Here is a 24754-nt window from a genome sequence, read left to right as displayed (position 1 = left end):
GGTTTAGCCCCCGGGGCAAGTTAAAACGTGCCCGCTTGCGAAGGAAGCTGGCAGAGGAGCCAGGGCTGGGTCGGGCTTGGCCAAACCGGCTCCTTTTTTGCCTGCGAAGAGGTGACTTGGCGGGGAGGGTGAAGCAAGGTCGGTCTGCCTCTGTTGGAAAGGAAGGTAGCCGCCGCCGCCGCCTCCTCCTCCCTACAGGGGCGCTGAGGTCGAATCCTTAATCCCTCCTTCACCCGGTCTCGAGGTTCTCCTCTCATCCGTCCTCCTTTTCCGTTTCGCGGTTTGGCCTGCCTAGGCCACCGTCGCCGCCGCCGCCGCGGAATCTGGCTGGCTGGGATCTGTCAGCGTGAGTCCTGCGCCAGAAGGGATACAACAAGCGCAGCGGGCGGAGGGGCTGGAGCGTGGAAGCGAGAAGAGCGGTGGCCAGCCCGGAACCTGGCGAGAGGAGACAGCTGAGCGAGGAGGAGGAGGAGGAGAGCCGTGACACGGCAGGCAGCCCTCTGGGAGGGTCCGGCTGAGGAAGAGCCTGGCAGCCTCCCCTGCACGGGCGCCCCGGCCACTTCCAGCCTCTCGGCTGTCAACTAGCAGGCGGTGGGGAAGCTGAGCAGGGCAGAGCCCGGCCCCCTTTCCCAGTCTCTCCTCCCCGCTAGCAATTTTTTTCCTCCCTCCCCCCTTTAAAATAAAAATCTGCAAGAGGAACTCCCGACCTTCCTCGTAGTTTTTGAATCCGCTGGCTGCCTCCCGCTCCCCCGCCTGCGTGCGGTCTGGATCCCTGCGAAGCGAGAGGCGAGAGAAGGAGTTCAGGGGAGGAGGAGGGCGCTTCGCGTGCGTTTTAAATCCCACCGTGGCTTTTTCTAAAAAGGAAAAATCGGCTGCATGGACGGGCAGCGGGCAGAGAAATCCCATTTAATCTCCTCTCGTTCTCGTTGCTCCGCAAAGCGCCGCTGCCTCTTCGCCAAGGTAACAAAGGTTGAGCCATGTAGTGGTTTTCTTTAAAAAAAAAACAACCCACACAAAACCGTTTGTGTCGTTGGCTTATTGTTAAGAAGAAAAAAATCGTCCTGAAGGTTTGAATTTGCCCCCTGAATAACGGTGGTTCAGAATGCGCTGGGAAAGGCTTTATGCGATGGTCGGGTATTTTTCGTCTTCGCGCATTTGCGGGCAGGAAGGTGGGGAGGAACAAAATTACCGCAAACTTCTGCCGAAAAATCTGGTTACATTAGCCTCCCCGTCCCGAGGTTGTCATCAACCTGAGGTGCGGAAGGTTTTTTGGGCCTGACAATCTTGGCTGGTCGAGATTTTCTTCTTGATAAGTAAGGGGGCGGGGGTGTTCGAAACAGTCGGCTATTTTAGACTTGGAAGATATCAGTTATATTTAAAATCTAGGCTAAAAACGTTTGGATCTAATGGCAGCAAGTTTCGCATTTGCCCAATGCATATGCAGCATCTGATGCCCATTCCTCAACATTATTTTAAAATCGTGAATACTGCAACAACGGGTAGTGCAAGGGGGCGGGGAGAGAAAGAGCCTCTCTTGGAGATGTGGTCCTGATCCTGCTAAGCTATTTCCTTGCACGGATCTCTTCAAGGACTGCTTCAGTTGTGGGGGTCTAACTATTAAGATTGCTTTGGGGGTGGGGCGGGGGGGTGGACTGGGTCCATGCTCTAACTTTAAATCCTGACATCTGTAGTGAACTGGTTATTACAGTGGTCTCCCCCACCCCTTTCAAAGCCGTCTGGCTCTTTAAAGTGTGCTTCCTTACATATGGCGATGCTGGTGGGGAAAGGATTTTCCACAAATCCTGATGAAATTCAGTGACCTTTGATGCATGGCTTCTGCCATTCAGCCTCTATTAGAAAAAGCCGAGATGCACTTGAAGATGTGTTACTGGCTTATGTTAGCTTTGCTGTCTCTTCCCCTCTTTTCTTCCCCCAAAGGTCCATATTGATCTGAGTCTTTTGAACTGACAAAGGAAGTATCTGGAATAGTAGTAATACAAAAGCTTTCAGCAATTGTGCCCTGAAGCGGGAGCCTTATGATGAAGTGAAAAAGGGGAGTGCCCGCAATCCGGAGTCTCTGGACAGAAATGGCCCCCTTAACTCCTCTGGCGTGTTAACCCCTGACTGGGTGGTGGAGGAGGAAAGTGCTTGAGAAGGGGGGCAGGGCTACCTCCCCACGAAGGCTATGATGTCGGTTGAAGGCTCCACAATAACAAGCCGCATCAAGAACTTGCTTCGATCTCCTTCTATCAAGCTGCGAAGGAGCAAGCCAGGGAGCAAGCGGGAAGACATCAGTACGAAGGTGAGCGTTCAAACTGTTTTGCATCCTCCTGAAAGCCTCACCTTTGGCTAAATGCTCGGTTGTGTTGGGAGATGTCATATAGGGTGACCCTTAAATATAATGGAATAGTGGTGGTTTCGCCTGTCTTCCTGACCTGTGCATAGCACAGCCAGCAAGACAATGATGGTCTTTGTCTGGGTGTGCCTAAAGGTTGCTTTCCCAAGCTGTATGTGCAAGAAGGTACTTTATGATGTGCTGCACATGGATAGGTATTGCAAGGCGATGAAGGCACTTCAGGATGTGCTGCACATGGATCGGTGTTGTAAGGCCCCCAGGCAATTGGAAGGGAAGAGAGGATGTAACACCTTTGGCTCTTCTCACACAAGGAAGTGTGGAACAAATGATTGTTTGGTTAAAACAAACCTTTCTTATGCCTTTTGGGGGCACCTCTCAAAAGCAACAAGTGTGTATGCTACCCTAATGTTTTTCAAGTATAGAGATGTAGCCTTTGTTATTGAAGCTTATGGTGTTACTTGACACATGACTGATTAAGTTTAATGAACAGGATTAAAAGTGTCAAGGAACTAAGCCTGTGTTAAGGCAGTGCATCCTTGAGATATAGCTGCCATAGTGGTACGTGTGCTCTCTCTCTCTCTCTCTCTTTCCTACTTGCTCTTTCTAGCAAAGGTTTTATGGCACATTCTTCAGTTTGCTGTCCTGAGATTAATGTAGGGCAGAAAGAGCCGTGGACTCTGTTCTCCTTCAGAGGATAAGCTTGTTTTAATTTGTGTGGACAGTAAAATAGGAACAACCAGCTTGGCCACATAGTGAATAATAATTAAAACTGGGGGCTGGGATCCCAAATTCCTGGGTGCTTTGTCATTGACTAATTGTATTGCATTAAGGAAAAACGTGCACACGAGACAGTGCCTCAGTTTTCCCATCTGTAAAATGAATGTAATTGCTCCTAATTATAACTAATTAGTGATGAATGCTTGCTTAAAGCACCTTGTACTTCTTGGACAGTTTTTGGCATGTCATGTAAGGTACTTTCTGTATTTAATAATTTTGCAGCTGACACTCTGCATGTTTTCTCAGAATAATAAATCCCAATAGGTGGATTTGTGCATGGGTTTGTTGCTGTATTATAAGAAGCTTTCCCAGTACCCATGGGAGAATATAAAATGAAAGCTGAAATAAGCATACTCTTATTTCAGAGGTACAGCTTAAAATTGTTATGAAAGCTACGTTTCCTCTTCCAATGTCGTTACTTGAATAGTGATCTCATGATAAGGCTTGCTTTCCCACCCCCTGCTCCATATACATAAATGGGGTTTATTTCTCAACGTTTTGTGGAAGGGCCTCCTTTTGTAGCCAACTGACCTTTGGTCTACTTGGTGCAAAAAATCCATTCTTCAAGCCCTTCTCCCTACTCAAGAGGTGTAAACTCCACAGTACAATCTTCTGCATGTCTGCTCAAAAGATAAGCATATAGGATTTCAACTGAAAGTAGCTTCCAGACAATCTGTTTTTTGAACAATCATTCTGATTTGTTTGTGGGGAGGTTGATGTGATGTTACATAATCAACTGCTGTCCCACACTTTCCAGTGCATTATCTTGTCACTTTCCTTATCGCAAAAGGTATGGCTTGCTTTTATTTGTTTTGGAAGTGGGTATGTTGCATAGGTCCATTTTCATTGTGCCACCTGAATTTGCTGGAATGCGATTAAATTCCATCCTCAAAAAAACAGCCTGGAAACACCTACAGTCATCAAAATCCAGTTTTGCAAAATTTAAAAGTATCCAGACTCTGCTTACTGTGCCCATGTGCTTTCAAGACATGCAGGGTTTCGAAAACGCTCTTTAGTGAGGCATACACCTTTCTAATATACTGTATTAGTGTTACTGTTTTTGCTAATGGGAGTTCCCTGGTCCTTAAGGGGAAACCATCTGTTTGTTCTCTTCTTCTTCCTTTTTTTCCTGATTATGTGGAAGTGCGGTAACTTCTTGGCTCTTTCTTTCTTACCCTGCAGTTGTCTGTGAGATGTGGATGCATCTGAAGTTAGTTTACGGTTCTCCTCCCTGTGAAGGAAACCAAGAAATGCATGCAAATTGCCTATGCAAACTCATTTTGTTTGCTTGATTTATTGAATGCATGATTAGAAGTGGTATTTGCAATGCTATCAGTTTTGATTATTGTTCTGTGAACCTCCCTGAGACATCTGGGTATAGGGCGGTATAGAAATTCAAATAATAATAATAATAAATAATGATGAGAACTTGAGATGGGCTAGCAACAAGATGTAAAAGTTAATTGTATACAGAAGCACACAGCACATGAGGGCTGTGAATTGATCCCCCCCTCCACATAGTCCCTTCTGAGCAACACATACCACCTGTGATTATTGTAAAAGACAGGTATGATGGGATACCATAGGAATGGAGCTATCTTGTAGATGGGACAAAATGAGGAAAGCTATGAAATATAGCGTCCCCCGGTTGCTAGAGTCCTGGCCACCTCTTATCTCTGTAACCATGATGGTAAAAAATGTGCTCTTTCTAAAAAAAGAAGAGGTTAGGATACTCAGATTTTATGGGACGAATGCCTCCTGTTTTATCAAGACGTAATTTAACAAGAGGAGCGTGGGAAACGTCTTGAATGGCCACGTCAAATGATGAGAAAGGCATTTAGAAATGTATATCCCGCCCTTTGCTGTTGCTGCTCCCATGACTTATTGCAATAGTAAATTTTACCTGTCCCCTGCTTCCCAGATGTCTAAGTGCAAAAGTGTGGTAACATTCTCCTCACTAGCTGGCTGGACAGTGCAACCAAGTTGTGATAGGTGCACTATTAGGGAAGGGGGTGGCGCTGTGGTCTAAACCACTGAGCCTCTCGGGCTTGCCGATCAGAAGGTTGGTGGTTCAAATGTGCACAATGGGGTGAGCTCCCATTGCTCTGTCCCAACGTCTGCCAGCCTAGCATTTCAAAAGCATACCAATGCAAGTAGATAAATAGGTACCACTGTGGCGGGAAGGTAAACGGTGTTTCTGTGCACTCTGGCTTCTGTCACAGTTTCCCATTGTGCCAGAATCTGTTTATTCATGGTGGCCACATGACCTGGAAAGCTGTCTGTGGACAAATGCCGGCTCCCTCGACCTGAAGTGAGATGAGCACTGCACCCCATAGTCCCCTTTGACTGGACTGAACCATCCAGGGATACCTTTTTACCTTTAGGTGCACTATTGTAAATTGCTATTTGGTAACTGATTACTACAGAATCCCAGTCCCACAGCTGAATCCTGTAGAATAATGGGCAAATGCTGGCAATCTGTAACCTCTACTTTGTGAAAATGATTTGCTCGAGGAAGGTGATGGGAGAGGACCATCTTGTACAAATGTAACCTTGGAATTCCTTCCAGTTTTGCCTCTCTGAAGCGCAGTGTCATATTTCAGTGGGAGTAACAGGTATATTAATCATTGCTATTGGTTCCACCTGGAAAACTGCTGTTTGAAAAGCCTAATTCTCACTGAGGTGGAAAACTTGTGTCTTGGCTATACTTCAGACTACAGGAAAAGGCTGAGGTATTGACTGCTCCTCCAAACAAAAAGAGATGATAATTACATAACAAATAATAAACACAACTGTGTACACGTAGTAAAACAGATGTAAGGACATTTCTCCCCAATATCCTAGTTTTTTAAAAATATGCGGCATTTTATGTTTTTTACAGCCTGGTTTACTTCCTTGAAGAACAGTAATGTTAAGAGATTATCAGTTCATGAAACAGGATCCTCAGCATGCCTGATAATTCAAGTGATTTTCCTTAACACACTGCCTTTTCTTGCATATTGGTTAACGCTGCGGATGCTGTCAGCTGGGCAAACATGAAAACCATTTGAAAAGGAGAGTTGCAAGGTCCCAAGTTGGATATCTTGGCTTGAACAGAACTGATTCGACATAGTGAAGTTACCACTCCTGAACTGCTGCTTCCTGGGTCTTGCTGTTTGTCCTTCTCCATAGCCTGCTGAGGGCAAAAGAGACATCTCACTTGCTTCAGCCAGTGGTGGAGGCAATTAGACCCAGAGGAACATCTGCTCCTCCAGATGTTGCTGGACTCCAACTCCTGCCTGCTCCAGCTGGTGTGACCAATGTTGTAGTTGTAGTCCAGGAACATCTGGAGAGCCACAAGTTCCCCAACTCTTTTGTGGGAAATAAGAGCCAAAGCTCCTCCACATGCAGCTGCTGGGTGACCTTGGGCCAGTCACACTTCTCTGAAGTCTCTCAGCCCCACTCACCTCACAGAGTGTTTGTTGTGGGGGAGGAAGGGAAAGGAGAATGTTAGCCACTTTGAGACTCCTTAATAGGAGTGAAAGGCGGGATATCAAATCCAAACTCTTCTTCTTCTTCTATCTAAGCCAGCATCTTGTTTCAACAGTGGCTAAGGGCATTTATTCATTTATTTATTTAGGGTTGTACTAGCCCTACTTGAATAGACCTAATGAAATTAATGAGCCTAAGTTAGTCATGCCCATTAATGTCAGTGAGTCTACTTGGAGCAAAACTAGTATTTAATACCACTTTATTTAATAAAATGTATATCCTTCCTTATTGTCAGAAAAAAACCCTACGTGGTAAGTAATATAAAGGTAATAGCCCTCTCCTGCTGCTGTTACCAATCTTCAGAGGCACATTGCCTCTGATCATGTAGGTAGTATACAGTCATCATGACTAGCAGCCATTGATTGGCTTATTCTCCACAAATTTGTCTTAATCTCCTGCTAACAAAGGTCCAGACTGTGTCCTGGTCTGGCAAATCAATTGAAAAAAGGTCTTCTCTTTAATCACAATAACTTCTCAGATTGTCTTAGTTCAGTAAAACGGGGCAGCTTTGAGCAGATTGTGACTGGGTGCCAGTGACTATCTGAATTAGTGTACTGGCTAAGTCAGCTTTCAAAGATCAAGAATGTTACTTTCAGGCCTGAAGGATGCCCTTCAGGCTTGATTGATCTTGATTTACTCAGTTTTCGACCTGCTAACTGAGTTTGTGTGTGTTTCATCTCCTGGTGTCCAAGCGCTGCGGCTTGTTTAGAGAAGGATGCTTCCTAATTAATGACTGGGTCTGCGGTGGCGAACTTCCCAGTCAGTGTGGTACCTTCTTTGTCTTCAAGAGGTTTTTTGGAAGATGATTAGAGAAACCTGTTTGTGGGTCTGAGGGAGACAGGGAAGGAAGATGAAGAGCTGTATTTTGGCCAACTGGCTCCCTTCCACAGTATCTTTAGAAGAGAAGCGGATGGGTTAAGCTTCAGCAGGACTCTCATGATTTAGGTGAAAACAATAATTTTGCAGGCAGTGTATATAAGTAACATATGTGTCTCCTACTCGGACAAATGTAAGAAACGGGTGTTGGTTGCATTGACCTCTAGGCATATGTACAAAAGCCTGCAAAAGTATTTCCCCCCCAAAGCAAGGTCTTGCACCTTAATGTTTCTTAAACTACCACAAAATTACTGGATTGGACCCAGCAGAGACAAATTGTTTGAAGTCATAGCTTACACTGCTGTATAATTTTAAACTTTAGTGTGAGTTGGGTAGGAAGGTGCCAAGGCCTTCTCTTGACAATGTCAAAATATCACAGCAAGTAGTGGGTATTGAAAACTTTTGTTAGGTTATTTTTCTTTATGCCCCAGGATAACTAATGTTGGCATCTGTCTCTAGAGATAATGGAGTGCACCTCTGGGGATGAAGTCAGACCGCTGCATTGGCAGCACTGAAGTGATCTCCCCAGGGCACAAGCCTAGGCAGCGCGTGTGGAGGTCCTGGGCTGCCCAAATGACAAGACCCACCCCCCTCACTGATGTGGTCCAAAGGGAAGCAGAGCAATATGTTTGACACCAGCTTGGCTGCAGGAGTTGCTAGAAGGAGGTGTACATGGCATTAGCCATTCGGTCATTTTAGGGACTCCACTCCGAATTTGCGTCAGCTTTACTCCTTATCCTTTTCTTCTCCCATAGATATCCTGCAAGGCAGCGGAGGTTTAGGATCAGAGTTTTCTTTCTCCTAGATAGCAATGTTATCAATGCAGGTCAAGCAGTTGCCATGCCCCTTTGACTTTTTTGAAGTTGTTAATGAATTTGTGCCGTTGTACATAGGCCCCTTCTGTACACAATATATTTGGCGATGCTAGTTGCTAATGGAAGGCCCATCACTTCTCCCAGCAGTGAAGCCTGAATAATTGAAAGAGAAAATGGAGTGCAATTCAGTGATTTAAGAATTAAGATTATAGGTGGCAGGCTGATTTGGGTTCAAGCAATTCCTTGAATGTTCCAGTTAAGAAGCCCAACTCCTCAAAGTGCAGCTTCAGTAAGTTTTGACTTAATGTGATTAAAATGAAATCTCTTGGACAGAGCCAAATGTTATAATGTCAGCTAGAAAGCTTTGAGTTCAGCCTTCCTAAGCCCTAAAGTGGAAATGATTAGGACAGTAGAATGTTCTTAAAAGTCCCAGCCTTGATTATTCAGATTCTCTTAACTCAGGTTGTTTGTGACCTGGTCTGTGCATGCACCTGAATGAGGTGGAAACAATATGAAGTGGGAGAATGGACCCTGACACTGAGGTGGCAAGTGGATTGTGCAATTTTTGAATGATTTGCTTTAAGTGAAAAACTAGTGAAACAGAGAGGGTCTAGCCTGTGCCATACTTTTCCTGGATGCTACTGAGTAGACAGGAATAGGATTGTGCTTACAGTTATCCCATGAGGGCATGTGGCATTTAGCTGAAGAAAGGATGCCCACCAGAGGTGGTTTTAGAGCAGTGCCACCAGTTCGCCAGCACTGGGCACGCAGCTGGGGAGGGCGCCTTCTCATAGCCAGATAATTGCTTGCCCAGCTGACAGGGTCAGATTAAGAACTTAATTTGTTCTGGAGGTCTGTTCTTAACCTGAAACTGTTCTTAACCTGAGGTACCACTTTAGCTAATGGGGCCTCCCACTGCTGCTGTGCAATTTCTGTTCTCATCCTGAAGCAAAGTTCTTAACCCGAGGTACTATTTCTGGGTTAGCAGAGTCTGTAACCTGAAGCGTCTAACCTGAAGCGTCTGTAACCAGAGGGTACAATTTAGATCATGGACTGTTAGTGCAGGGATCTGTCACTAGGCTGTTTCAAAAAGTCATAGTAGGGTAAGGGATGGGGAGGAAATTCTGTTCACTTTGCATTTAAAGGCAAGCCTACCAAATCCAAACTTTCTGTGTCAATACATGAACCAAACCAAAGACATCCTTTGTAATATGCCATTTTCTGAATTTTGCAATTTGGGTCTCCAGCCAAGTGATGTGTACTAACATGCATATACAAAGCTTAATAATAATAATATACTTGGGTAAAATGTCCATAGAATGCATACATTTATGAAAGCAGCATACAAAATGTGTTATGTTAGTGAAGGGCGCTTGGGAAAATGTATAGATTAGGCATATTTGCATATAGAAATGTGTGTGATGATGAATTATCTGCTGAATTTACATGAGAAATTCATAAAATAAATCATAAACTGTTGTGGAAATGTGGAGAACTGAATTTAAGATTGGAAAAATGAGAAACTGAAAGAAACCAAGGGATAGCTTAGTTGGTTAGAGCACAGGGCTGATAACGCCAAAGCTGCATATTTCTGCATTGCAGGGGGTTGGACTATATGATACTCAGGATTCCTTCCAACTCTATGATTCTATGATCTATGATCTGACAGATTCACCTCACTCTAAAATAGGCTGGGCTAAGCCAGCCACATACATATGTAAGCTTGAAAAGCTTTGCTATTCCATCCAGCATCCTTGTCAGAGATTAATGGGTTAATCTTTTAAAGAACAGAAGAGTGGGGTGAGATAAATTGGCTACCCTGCAGAGCAGACAACCTGTTAGTGGAAAGGAGGAAGAAACAGTTTTGGATTGAAGACAATTCTTGAATGAGGACCTGGAGGAAGTAAATTCACAAAAGATCTCTTGAATGTGCATATAATAGAGTGCTTTCCGAAGCTAAATGACTGTAATAACAATGTGTCTGTACACCCCTTGTATCCAAAACCTGAATTTTGTTTATGCTTTTTGATATGAAAAGGCCTTCCTCATTGTCTTTGCTTTCCTTGAGTCATCAGGAAATATTTATAGTAGAGGAATACTGCTTTTGTTCCTAAACCTGTATACCTGGGCTCTCTCAAAAGTTGGAGTCCTTTCTATGATCAAAAGTACATTTGAATTTCGTTGGGGGAAGGATCTGACATTCTCTCTGAGCTTTCTGCACAGGATGAGTTGGGGGTGTCTTCAAGTAAATTTCCACCCTGTGAATACTGAGCTTGCATAGCTATGTGAGAGTAGTCAAATACTTTAATCTGCCGTAGGAAAGTTAAAAAGACATGCAGCCATCATCTCAAGACTCTACAATGATTAGGGTTTATCTTCATGTATGGGAGGTATTGGGGTTTAGTGCCTTAAATTTATGTACAGAATGTTATTTGACTGATGCTTTCCACAAAGGTCTATCAGCTATTATGGGAGAGGAAAATCAGTCAAACCCAAGCAAGTCAAATGCCAAGCAAGGAGGACGGTGATGTTCACTAACAGCTTGGATGCAGAGACCATGAATAATGCACCCAAACTGGGTCATCTGCCATGCGAGTTTTAGTGATTGCTATTGGCTAGGGGTGACTATGTGCTTAGATTGCATATTTGGGTTTTCACTTTAGTCTTATACTTTAGTATTATACGATACGGTGTTTACTTTCGCCCACACACATATTGTTCTCAGAAGTTCACGGCAGTAGAAATAATGAACATGCCCCTGGTGCTTGTTGGTAGGTTATGTTGTTTGTGCTTTGTTTATGGTTTCACTGCCCTCCCAGTGGTCTTCAGTGTGTTGGGTTGGGGGGTTTGTAACAACAAACCTGGCACCCTGTCTTTACTAAGGCTTTAGAAGTGATGCAATTGCAGTATTAAAATTTAAATTACTTCGCTTGTAGGCCTTGGTTGCATGCACACACCATACGTTTGAAGCACACCCTCCTTACACTTCAAAGAATCCCCTGAACTGTAGTTTGCCTCCTAAAGAGGTACAATTCCTAGCGCACTTAACAAACTACAGTTCCCAGGTTTACTTTAGATGGGGGAGTGTACTTTAAGTATATGGTGTGTACCTCAGTGACCTAGACTGGCTTGGTATAATTCTCCTTTTCTGGCTACTATCATGTGGAATTTGGGCTGCCTGGTAGAAATGGCATAACTACTGTTTTTCCTTCCAAAGGCCAGTGATGGGTGTGAGAGAATAAAAAAGCATGATGGGTACAAGTTGTTTCCTTGATTTCCTTGATCCAGTAGAGAAGAGACTGCAGCTCAGTAGTGGAGTTTGAGAAGCATGTCTCTAAAGAGACATGAGACCAACAATTAAAAATCTTTGATGGCACCAGAAGCAAGAAAGCAGCTAGGGAAGTGGCTAGACCATTAGATAAGAAAGGAATTAAAAGTGTGCTAAAGAGGATAAAGAAAATGCCAAAAAGCTGAAAGATGGTGGGGATGCCCACCAATTTGAGTAGCTTTCAAGACGGACAGATGTATCAATGGCTCCAAGTCATGATTACGACTATATTATTGACAGGATCAGAAATGCCATGTTGCTGATTACCAGTTGTTGGGGATTGCAAATGGGAGAGTAGTATTGAGTTCATGGCCTGCTTATGGACTCCCCCCCCCTTCCTGTTTCCATTGTGGGAAGCAGGATGTTCAACCAGATGATCCAGCAGGACTCTTATGTGGAGCACATGTCTGCAAGCATAAAGTACACTCCCCAGCATCATTATTTTAAAAAGAGATCTTGGGTAGCAGAGTTATGAGAGGCATCTACAGAAGACCTTGTGGATTCACTGCTGGTTTGGATAGACAGTTCTGGGTTTTATGAAATACAGGTAGTGGTCACCATCTCATGTTATAAGGCAGCTGTTTATGTAATGTAGCTGAATTCTAATAGAAGAGGTGTCCTAATGACTGAAACAGATAAAGTATGAAAATATTAATACTGGTTTAAGGTTCAAGGATTTGTGGGTGCAAAGGTACCCATAATTTCTAGGATTAGAAAATGTTAGAGATTACTAAATGCTGTGAGTCTTCACCTGTGTTGCAGACCAAGCAGTGTGAAAATGCAGGCTGGACTGAAGAAGAGGGGTTGTAAAAGTAACAGTGTACTAACAAATAAGTCCTGCACCACATTGCTGTTAATATTATGAGCCAGACAGGAGCCAGAGCTGAAAAGAGAGATCAAATCTCTCACCAATGGTAAGGTTAAAACTATGTTTTTTTTAGTTTACAAGACAGTTCCTCAAGTCACTAAGCCACAAATCATGTCCACTGTCACTGACTAAACTAGTGGTCACTTGGGGGGGGGGGTGGATTATTAGTGTTACCTCCTTGTCATCAATGTTAGGGGGTGGGATTTATCTGTGAAAGGAAATCATAAAATCAGTACCTAGAGGTGCTGTGAAAGATGGAGTCGCTGCACTTTGATGGTGTTAGCACTCAGGTGTGGAAGAAATTGGCATCTTATGAAGATGAATGGCACCCTGTGGGATTTCCTGCCTTTCAAACCTGATACAGTATATGGTTATGAATTTGTGGTGGAGGGCAGACTCCCCATAATCCTAAATTTAGTAAAGAGGTAGAATTTTGCCGATTTTCAGAATATGAAGGGAAGTTGCCAGGCCAGTGAAAAATACTGACTGAACCAGTTCTCCTGTTCAGGAGATTGCTGATAGGGATGCTGTTAAGAACCCAAGGAGAACTAAGTACAGGGTCATTAAGAACAATTGACCTTGAAGATGCTGTCCTTACCTCAGCTGAGAAGTGGAGAGAAACAGAAGAATTGAGAGAGGGGAGGTTGCCTGGGTAATAGGGGTGTGTGATGTCACCACAGGAAAGGAGGGTGTCCTTTTACAACAGAGGTTTTAGGAGCAGGGGGTTCTTGGAAGAAGGAGCAGGAAGTGGGCAGAAATCCATGCGCACTGGATGGAAGAGGCTGCACTGAGAGACCAGGGGCCATGACGTGCTACTTGTGGGACACTCATCTACATTGTGCCTCCTTCCTAAGGAACACAAACTCTGGTTAACTGCCAATACCCCTGGACACTTGCTACCGCTCAGCAGAGACTGGGGTTGCCTGTAACCCTATATTCTCAATGGGTTTCCTTTTCTAAAAGCTTTATCTTTGTATATAATTCGTCCAGTGCCCATTATCTGGAACACTGAGCAGGGGCATTCCGCACTGCAAACTTTTGTTAAAGGTGTGAGTTGTGCACTTAAAATACTAGGCCTTCCTTAACTGGCAACTAGTCTGATGACCCCCCCAAATTACAAGAGTTGTAGTGGTCACAGAGTTGCGCTGCACCCCAAATATAAAATGATGACAAGGACTAGGTTTTCTCACATTTTGCATCTTTGAGGGAATTTAGTGTTTTTTGTGGTGTATATGTCTGCTTGGCACTAAGGTTTTTTGCCTGTGGTATTAGGGAAATGGAAATATAGATTATACCAGAAGATTTCAACTTTTTTGAGTCCACGGCTCCATTGACCAACTAAATTCTTTTTGTGGCACCCCTGAGGGGCTCAGGAGCCCAGTTAGGTCACCTCTTGGCTGCAAAGTTGTCAGCTTCTCACCCTTTTTCGAACTCCCTCCCTTGTGGAGTGTTCCCTCGGTCTCCTCTTTTCTCCCCTCTCCTTGGGAGACATCCGGGCAGCTCTCTGGGGTGAAAAGGACTCCTGCCTGAAACCCTGTAGTGCCTTCCAGTCAGTGTAGATGATGCTGAGCTATATGGACCTTTCTTGGTATAAGGTAACTTTGTCTGCTCCTATAAGCTCTAATCAACGAAAGCCTACCAGGCCATCGTATTACAAAGTAATCCATTACAATTGCAAGTATTCTGCTCCTTTATAATTCTTATAAGCAACTCCAAATTGCCACAAGACAAGACATTTCCTAAAACCCTGAGCTGCTTCTCAGCCTGGATCTCGGCTTCCATCTTCTTCCAGCACTGGGAGGCGGGGATAATCTCTCACCGATAATCCCTTTACTGTGCTGTTTGTCCCTGTTGGCGGTAAGCCGTAGAGATGCACTCTGTAGACGGCCTTTGGGAGGGTGAAGGAAAGGGCTGGAGGCAGCTGGCAGGGGTGAAGCATAAAGGCAGGAGGAAGGCTTTCCACTTCGGAAAAGGGCCTTCTACTCTGGTTCTATTCCAGATCTCCGGCCCATGAAAAAACTCAAAGAATCCCATAAAATTGGGGTTCAGTGAGTGAAGTTTTGGCATCCTGTTGTGTTCTCTCCCTTCCTGACTGCTGTCTGCAAATGCAGCATTCAAACATTTTCTTGAATTAACTGGCCATTCTAGGTAGGCAGCATTGCAAAGCATTAGGTGATTTTTTTATTAATCTACTGCTGGAGACCTTTTCCCCCCATGCCAGATACTTCAAAACTAATCTCAGAGCTATGTTTTGTTGGGAATACTTTGGGATCTTTATTAATTTAGTGAAGCAGAATATTAGTTGTTATTAAGTGTATTATTATTTTTTAAGTATTGTTTGAATATTGTTCTCTCTCTCTCTCTCTCTCTGTGTGTGTGTGTGTGTGTGTGTGTGTGTGTACCAACTAATCTCAAAGGCAAAGAATTTGGCTGCAGTCACTTTTTTTTATAAAAGCTAAATGTGTGGTGATCTGCTTCAGTGTTCCATTCCCCCTGCCCGCCCCCCCCCCCCGACTGGTGTCTTGATGTGATGTATTCTGTGAAGCAAGAACTTATGCAAGAGCATGATCTTGTTGTATCCCTTCTGAAAACGTCCTGTTTGCCAGGGTGTGTCTTTTTTACTATTTGACATTTGCTCTGGGCTGCTTTCCACAAATGGCTTGCCAGTCGTTTGTTTTTTTTAAAGGGGAAGGAACTACCTAAAAATTCTAGTTTAGATTATGAAACACCTAACTTGCTACAAGACATTGTCCCACAACTATTCTATTAATTGCTTTTTATGTATTGTTTTTCTGATGTTTCATTTTTGTTGATTCATATGTGCAAGGTTTTAATAATTGTGATAACAACACACCTTTGAGACTCATTGTTGTTATGGAAAGTGGGCTAGAAATAGTTCAACCACCTTTCAAGAAAATGAGGTTGAAATCTACCCTGGAGGTTACTACTGTTCATTGCAGAATTTACACAGAAGCGGACTTATTGTCACTTACACAGTATTAAGCAATATCCTCCTATTTCAGCCACTTAACATTTACAATTTACCAATTGGGCTAAAAAAAATAGTCCCATCCCATCCATGTAGTTTTCAAGCAAAAACCAACCCAAGGAAGCAGACTGAGAGTAGGCACGTGGTGTTATTTTGGGATGTTTTGCCAGCCTGAGACACATTTGAATTGGTTTTGGGGTAGAAAAATGCCCCATAAAACTGGCCATATATTTCAGTTTCATATTTTATTCGTAGACACTTGGGGCAGAAAACTACCCTGCAAAACTATCTGCGCCCAATCTTTTATTGGAATATATATATATATATTTAGGGTTAAACCACAGAGCCTAGGACTTGCCGATCAGAAGGTTGGCGGTTCGAATCCCTGCTAAAGGGTGAGCTCCCGTTGCTTGATCCCTGCTCCTGCCAACCTAGCAGTTCGAAAGCACATCAAAGTGCAAGTAGATAAATAGGTACCGCTCCAACGGGAAGGTAAACGGCATTTTGGTGCGCTGCTCTGGTTTGCCAGAAGCGGCTTTGCCATTCTGGCCACATGACCCGGAAGCTGTACGCTGGCTCCCTCGGCCAATAAAGCGAGATGAGAGCCACAACCCCAGAGTCAGCCATGACTGGACCTAATGGTCAGGGGTCCCTTTACCTAAATGCAGTTATATTATAGTCCAACACTCGCCATATTTAAATTAGGCAAAAAGAAAATGCAAGGAAAGGTTCAGCTATCATTCCAGCCACTATATCTATCAGAAGGGTCTAGTCAATGCTATGGGTTTGTTAGTCAGTTTCTGAAGCCATATCCTGTACAGGCATTGTGAGCCAATGGCTCCATACAGTGGTACCTTGGTTCTCAAACTTAATCCGTTCCAGAACTCCATTCCAAAACCAAGGTGCGCTTTTCTCATAGAAAGTAAAGCAAAATGGAATAATCCGTTCCAGACTTTTAAAGACAACCCCTAAAACAGCAATTTAACATGAATGTTACTATCTAACGAGACCATTGATCCATAAAATGAAAGCAATAATGAATGTACTGTACTATAAAATAAATAAGACAGTATTGTAGATGATAAAAATTAAAATTAATTTTTTCCTTACCTGCACTGATGATAGTCATTGTTTGGACGGGGAGTTTTTATCCATTTCCTCAGTCACACAATCAATTAATCAATCAGTAGCTGAACTGGTTTTCACACAGTCACAAAAACTAATTAACCGAAAAAGCCTCAAAAACAAAAATGCAAAATAAATAGCAAAAAAAAAAAAAGCGCCAAACTTAATTTGTTCCAGAAGTCCATTTGACTTCCGAAATGTTCAAAAACCAAGGCACAGCTTCTGATTGGTGCAGGTGCCCCGGAATCAATAGCCGATAACCGTTTCCGAAAAACATTCGATAACCGGAACAGTTACATCCGGGTTTTCAGAGTTTGGGAACCAAGGCGTTGGAGTACCAAGGCGTTTGAGAACCAAGGTACCACTGTACTTTAAAGTGACATGAGTTCTGTGATTGGAATACTTGGGGTCTATTTTCTTTTATTAGTGAGGTTGTGGATTGAGCCATGTGTGCTATTAAGTTTTACTCCTAGGCTGTGAGCAGGGCTGGCTTAGAGCATGGAGGGAAAGGTCCCAGTCAAGATCTGGTTTGACTGTCAGAATGAATGTAATTTATTATAATGCTTGTGGTAGTCCTGTATGCCTTTGGCTCTTCGAACAAGTGCTTGCTTTTAAGAGACAATGCAATCTACTAAAAAATAAACCCTGTTAAATCAATCAATGAGAATTACTCCCAGGTAAACATGTAAGAGGTTGTTACCTGAATCATGTTACTTATTTCTGTTGTCCCAGTTACTTGATAAATATTGTGATTCTCTGTTTATGACTTTTTTTTATTGTACTTTGCTTTGAGAATGTTTGTTGAAAGGTGGCTTATACAGTCTTCTTGTGCATCATTACTATTGAAGTGAGGCTGCCAGATGCAATACTATACAGTACTGATCCTTGTGCCTTAAATAGCTGTGAAGCAGGGAACATTTTGTTAAATGCAACACTACACACCATTGCAAAAAGGATGAGAGAAGCTGCCCCCAATACAACTATCTCTTCTGAACGAGTAGTAAAATGACAGCAGTCCTCCCATGTGGAGTCTAATAGCTACTGAATATCATCAAGTATGTAATTTTTAAGAAAAGTTGGGATAGGTTTCTTTCCTGTGTTTGCATGTGGGATCTAAAACAATAGACAAGTGTAGACTTGAAAGTGGCATGCCTCATAATCTCAGATTAGTTCAAATGGCCTATCTTTAGGGATTGCTCTTCTAGTTAATTGCTTTTTTAATTAAAGATCTTATTTTTACTACAAGTTCCTTTCTAAAACATATATAATTAGAATGTCCCCAGCCTACTCGTAATGTTTTTGTAGATTGTTAGACACTTTGTGCACTTTCAGACTGTAACTACCGGTATTTTCAGGTGGGATTCAAATTAAGGTTGTGTAAGTATAGTTGATTGTGAAGGCTTTCGCAACAGACCCACTTTCACAAAAACTCAGAATTTGGTAAGTGAAGGGGAAATGCACTTGAAAGTTTGGGATAGCGCTTCCTTTAATGCAACATCATCTCTAACCGCCACTCAAACAAATTGGAATGAATGTTCAATAAATAGCCAACATTTTCTAATCTTCTTGCAAACAAATCAGGATGAATGCTCAATAAACAGTTGCCTGAAAGCACCCTTGGTGCTTTCAAAAGTAACTATTGTTTATTCATTTCATTTCTACACCGCTTTCTATTTTTAAGAAAAATATTATAATCTACATTAAAACATCAAATAAAACAATCCAGAGTAAAACATTGCTGAAGAAAGTCAAATATAAAGTATACATTCAGAGCAACATAATTAACAGGGAACAAAAATATTCTCTTAAAGTTTTCAATATAAAACATTACAAAAGGAGGTCAACTACAAAATGCATATTTAATGCAACAAAGTTAACAAAAGGTTCCTTATGCATTTCATAAGAAAACTTTAATAAAGGGAGTCAAATATAAAATGCACATTTAAAACAGCATAATTAGCAAGAGAATAAAATATTATCATAAGCATAGAAGGTATCTGCTGCCATTACTGCCGGTCCTGTCGATGGTGGTTCATGCTGAGCGGTTGTGGAAGCTTAGGCTCAGTGAACTGGGCCTGACTAAGAAACGGCCAAGATGTTTCTTATAATAAGGTTTGTTGCCAAATTACTTTAAACCTGGAATTAATTGTGATCCTTCTGGATTTGCCATTGCTGAGTTCTGCTCCCAAATATTTTGCCGATGAGCCACTATTGTTGTGGTAACTTGTCTGTATCACACTTCAAAAAAGAAATCACAATGCCATGTACCTTGTAATATTTGCATTCTCATACTATTTTAACCTTGTTTGTGTGTAAAACTACCTTCAGAAATCCTGCTCCAAACACTTGTGAGAATAATGAGGCATATACGGTATGTGTGTAGGAATGAAGATAAAAAACAACAGCTCTGAATCTTGTGGTGTGCAAAAGTACATGCACTGAAATATCTGAGGCCTTGGATTCAGGTGAACAATTCAAAAGTAAATGAAGCTATGGTCATTCATAAATTTTGTTCAGATCTTGTTTCAGAGCAGTAGGTTGTTTTTGCAAAAATTCATTGCAAGCAGTGCATAGAGTAAGTTTCAACATGGAAAAGTAAGGCAGAGGAACAGGGTTGTCCCTCAGAAGTCTGCGCTTTGCACATAGAGGAGGTCCCAGTTTCAGACCCTGGCAGAACTTGGAGGTAGTCCTGGAAAAGACTTCTGTCTGGTCACTGTGGACCAGAGGGGCTAACCTCTGATGATGATGGACTACATCTCTGATCTTGCCCAAGTACTAGCTGGGCCTAATGGGAATTAAGACTTCAACAATATCTGGAAGACCTTGGGAGACTCTGAGGTAGAGAGTTCCGAGCTTGTTGGACCAAGAGTCTTACTCTATTTGAAGTAGTTTTATATGCTGTTCCCCCCTGGCCCAACCTTCATGGCAAGGCTGACAGGTAACTTGTATATTACTGTGAAGTGTGAAAAGACACACAAGTGACTCTTACTATTCCTATACTCGTCTTTGGCATCATCTCCAAAAGTAAGACTTGGGTGGTCACCGTTAGCCATAAAAGAGATATGTGAGCTCCACAGCTTTGGCTTCAAAATTTCTTCTGGGACAATAGTCCATTTGAGCTTAGTGAGGTTCCTCTGTGAAGGAATACCACACGGAAAAATCCAGTACATATTCTTCCATGTGTTTCCTCTGGGTGAAAAACACTTTGGAGCTGCAGGCCTAGAGGCTTCTGGGTTTGCTTGCTTTACTGGTTACTGTTTCTAGGAGGTTTAAAAGAACGAGGGAAACTCCCTGGTGTGTGCCATCACCTGTTGTTGCCTTAAGGTTTGTTGGCAACCGTTGGGTGTGCTTCTCTTTTGAGCTGGCTTTATTTTGGCTCCCAGGGCCTTGGTTTGTTGAGAGGAGCAACCTGATGCTCCTTGGTGCAGGCAAGTGAAGTGTAAACACTGTTGTAAATTTCCAGACTTCCTAGGACAGAGCTGCATGGGGTTTGAGGGGGGGGGGAGGGAGAGCCCAGAGGGCTGGAGCATGTTATTTTTGAAGTGCTTAGCTCTGGGGGAGGGGGGATATTTTGCGCCTGGGCACTTCTGCACTGGGAGAAGAGCAGATCCCATTACTCTGGTGTTCAGTGTTCAGAAGCAGTTAGGAGAGGAGGAAAGATTTATGAATGGAATCTGTTTATAAAATGTCAAGGAAGTGGATGGGTTTCTTTTGCCTAGGAAGTACCTATTCTCTGGAAATCAGAATATGCAAGGAGACCTTGCAGAATGAGTACTGGAAAATGCATGCACAACAAAATGCAGCCCTCTCCTTTCCCCTGTGCTGTGCTATGTATTTCCAGGCCTGGTTTGTGTATGTTCCCTCTCACTGCCACGCTCTCTTCTTTAGCTTAAGATGGCTTTAGCAGCTTTCTCCCAAAGGAAAGAGCTGAAAAGTGCAAGCAGCGGCCCTCGATCAGATAAATTGTAAACAGAACTCTTGTGTTTTGAGTTGAAGGTGATCAAGTGAAACTTGAGCCTAATTTTTTATGTTAAGTCAGGGTAGCCAATGTGGCAACCTCCAGATGTTACTGGACTGCAACTGTAACCATTCCTAACCAGTAGTCATGCTGGCTGTGGCCAATGGAAACTGTAGGCGAACAGAATCTGGAGGGCACCATATTGGCTAGGCTGTGGTTGCTGGTCTCTTGGATCATGCACAGCTCTAGTAATGTTTGTGTAGCTGGATCACTTGGGTGAGGGGAGCATGATGTTAATGTGACTGACCACATGATGCTGAACATCCTGCAGAGTCCAGATAATTGGACTTTTTTAAAGTGGCAAGGGATCAAACCACAAGGACACAGGCCTTTAATCTTATTTCGCAATTACTGATGATTGACACCTGGTTTGGGCAGACTGTGTGTCATCTCTCTTTCAATAAAGTGTAGCAGAGCTGTTGACAAATAACCCAAAGCATGAAATACTACAGACTGGAACCTCTATTTCCATTTCAAGCCTTCCTGTGCTTGAACAAACTTAGGTGAAATAGCCCAAGAAAGATGTATCAGCAGATTCAAGAACAACCCCAAGGTTGGCCATGATACTAACAACTTTAGGGGGAAATTTAGCAAAGAGGACCCCCCCAACCCAAACCAACATGGCCTTGGTTGCCTTGGAACGTTGACTGACTTAGATAAAAAATTCTGACATCCAGATGGGAGGAAGGGAGAATGCAATGGGTGGCTGAAAAAGGAGAAGGTGACTTCTAGATTGTTGCCATTTTTGGGTAGGATTCAGTCACACTCTGGTGAATTCAGGTTGCATAACAAACCTGCTTCGCCCAAATATGTGTATTTTTACGGTAAAGAAAGTGATGGGAAAATACAATGGAAAGTGTGGAATAACTTGCTTTGAGGCAACATCGTCCTATCTCGCCACAAACAAATCATGACAAATGCTCAAGAAACAGGACATCTGGAAGCACCTGCATTGCTATAAAATGGTTAGACTATGTATAGATTTTCACACCCAAAAGCTGTTTTGACATGTCCCCAAGGAGGAAGGTGAACGTTGTCTGTATAAATCCATGGAGAAATCCAAGGTTCTAATGCAGTGTGTCTACATCATCCCACCAGACCCCAAAATGGGATGCCTCCTCTTCCTAGATCAAGCAGTGACTTTCTCTGGCTGTAAGGGTTATATAATAGTTTTATTGCATTTTATGAGAACCCTATAAGTTGAGATTCATGACCTATATAAGGAATAGGCTGGTGGAGCTCATTTCCTCCTGTATAACTTTTCATATCTTAGTGAAATGAGGGTGTGCTTGTCTATAAGATCCAACTTCAAAATAATGAAACCAGTTCAAGCTCTGCCTTACCTTTTGTTCTGTATGTGTGTTTTTCTTTTGGAAAGCCTTTGGCCTTTTGACATTCCATATGGGGGCAATGGCAGCATGGGGTTCCTTCAGGAAATGGCTGCCACCGTTGTTTCATTCCATGCAGGTTTCCTTCCCATCTGCATAGCAGATGGAAGCAATAGTGGAGCCAGAGTGCTCTTCTAGGAATGTAGGAAGCTGCTTTATACAGAGTTAGATCAATGGTCCCTCTTGCTCAGTATTGTCAACACTGGCAGCGGCTCTCCAGGGGATATCTCCCAGACCCGGGGCTGGGACCTGGGACCTTCTGCATTCAAGTCAGTTTCTCTACCACTGAGCTGCCCAATTCAAGGTTCCATATGAGTGTTAAGTTCCTCCCACATCAGGCACGTACTTTCTGTTTACCCCAGCCAGCAAACCTCAAGACTTCTTCTAGTCTTCTGGTTTGGGTGCAGCCTTGCAGTCATGCTCCAAAGCTTTGGACTGTCTGTGTGTGTGTGTGTGTGTGTGTGTTGGAGGAAGCGGTGGGGAATCCTTCCCATACAGTGGCAGATTTTTTCCTTCTGTGTGTCTGGATTGGCCATCTGCGGCACAGCCTCAGGAGTCTGTGGGAGCCAGATTACAACATGATTTCTTTTTAGGAATGGCTGTGGGTTTTATTTGGGGGAGGTGCCAAATACCTGCACTTCCAAGCAAATAAAAGATCAATAGCTCTGTACACACTCCAGTTTACTCTGCATACAGTGTGCTCCCACCGCTCGTTTGGGATGCATGCACATGACATTAACCACAGTCCATATCTATCTTGTCAGTTCTTATGAAATACTAGGTTTTGATGCATTCCCCCCCAAGCCACCTTGATCCAAATTGAGAAAAAAATGACCTAGTTGTGTTGTAAGCCTGCAATGTGTACGCAGCCAATGACTAAGAGTCCTGATAGCTGGATGCTACCTCCAAGATCAGAGGCACCATACTGAATGCTGAAAACAGTTACTGGAGAACAACAACAGAAAAGGGGGGCTTTCCACAGGCATCTGGTTGGCTACTTTGGGAAATTGGATGTTAGACTAGATGGGCCTTTGGTCTGATCCAGCAGGGACACTCCTGTTCTCTTGAACTGGAATGAAGGAGGTCTGTTGGCTTTGTTTGAAAAAGAATCTGAAAAATGGCACCCCGATGCACAATTTCTCTTTGGTGTAGAGATATGTATCTGTTGACCCAGATCACATCCTATCTTCGTGGAGATTAGCGTGAGAACTGTCATTAAATCCAGCTGAACCACGGCTTCAGGAGCTAACTGGTTTCAGCTTGCATATGTTTTTTACATTTTCAGAAGTTAATTCAAAACTTACGATGGCCACATTCTCTCTCCTCCCCCCCCCCCCCGGTGTCTCATGGATTCTTCCAATGTTGTGTGTGTGTTTGATCAAAGCTTCCTCAGCGATATTTTGCAAATGGCAAAAAGCTGACTGTTAGGAAAATGAATGTGTGTAAAGCTGTTTTGGGATCAGAGCAGAGATCTGTCAGGGACGTGCAGCTGCCAAGCAACTTGTTTAGCTCCTTGGTGCGTTGCTCCTGCGAAGGGAGGCAGCGAAGCCGTTTTCTAGCTGAGCCGCAGAAGTAAGGGCATTTACATGAAGCTATTTCCAACCACTGTGGTCTGAATGTATGTGCTCCAGTGTTGGATTACATCTGTCTGGAAATAAACTCTGGGGCCTCTTTGTTTCTTTAACCATTAACAATAGCTGTGTTTCAGCAGTGTATGTACCAATAATATGGGCCCCTTTGCTCTCTCTGAAGTGTAAAGGAGGCAGGGCTGTTCACTTCCCTAGTTGTCTTTTATGAAGTAACCTCTATTTTTTCAACAGGATATAATCAAACCCCAAGGAGATGTCCTTTTTAAAAAGTAAACCTAGAAATGGTATGGTTCCCTGGAAATAGCACCTCCATTTGAACTTTATAGGCAGCATTGCTCCATTACTGAGCTGGGAGGGTTTTATCTATACAGTCAGGATAAATTTCAGACACAAAAAAGTTGTATTGAAAAATACGACTTGCAAGCTGTCTGGCCCCCAAATGGCAGCTAGGCATTCCATTTTGGTGACTGTAACCCTGGTTTAAAGAGCCATTTGGCGCCTAGCTTATATATCTTGAGTTTCTAACACTGACTGGAAAGCACTTTCGTACCATTTCCCACCATTATGGTTCCCCTTCTTCAATAAGTACCATGCATTGTGGGCCTAATGAACTGCCCCACCATAACACCTTCTCATTCCTGTTCTTGAAATGACAAGCCACCCTCATGAATTCCTGGTTATCTTTGTGGCAGAAGAAATGTGAGGCCAGAGTGCTAGTGGCACATGCGTTGTGCATGCAATATTGAAACCCCTTTCGTTAAGAATAGTGTCACCTGATCATGTAGACAATGGGAGATGAGCAGCTTCTGGCTCTGCAGTTGGATTAGCAAAACCTTATTCCCCACAAGTATCTTTCATTTGTGTGTGCACACATGCGCCGTTTGGTTCACCACAAAGCCAGAGGGCACAAATGAAACAGCTGCCTCTCCATGTGTCCAGAGCTGTTATTGAGTGTGTGCTTTCTTACATTTTAAGCTGATGCTACTCTGCAACTTACGGGACACCAAATCAAAACACAGACTTGCAGTAGAATATTGTGATCTGCTAGATGCAGTCGTACCTTGGTTGACAAATGCCTTGCGACTCAAACGTTT

The 24754-nt window shown here is 43.2% G+C and overlaps 1 protein-coding gene across 11 annotated transcripts in view; it reads left to right on the top strand.

Annotated features, from left to right (window-relative positions):
• Positions 1 to 323: 323 nt before the first annotated feature.
• MAPKBP1 (mitogen-activated protein kinase binding protein 1) overlaps positions 324 to 24754 on the top strand; it is a 119496-nt gene continuing 95065 nt past the window's right edge. For 6 of the 11 annotated variants that reach the window (XM_083449686.1, XM_083449692.1, XM_083449693.1 and 3 more), the window contains exons 1-2: positions 324 to 960; positions 1939 to 2302. In XM_083449686.1, the coding sequence (XP_083305812.1) occupies positions 2186 to 2302 (117 nt within the window). In that variant the 5' untranslated portion in view covers positions 324 to 960; positions 1939 to 2185. The remainder of the gene's footprint in view (positions 961 to 1938; positions 2303 to 24754) is intronic. The other 5 variants (XM_083449687.1, XM_083449690.1, XM_083449688.1 and 2 more) reach the window with 3 other exon arrangements.

Source organism: Podarcis tiliguerta (assembly GCF_965153285.1).
Source record: "Podarcis tiliguerta genome assembly, chromosome: 1".
In the NCBI taxonomy this organism is placed as follows: Eukaryota; Metazoa; Chordata; class Lepidosauria; order Squamata; family Lacertidae; genus Podarcis; species Podarcis tiliguerta.
Note: the sequence above shows the minus strand (reverse complement) of the source record. Positions and strands in the feature narration are given on the sequence as shown.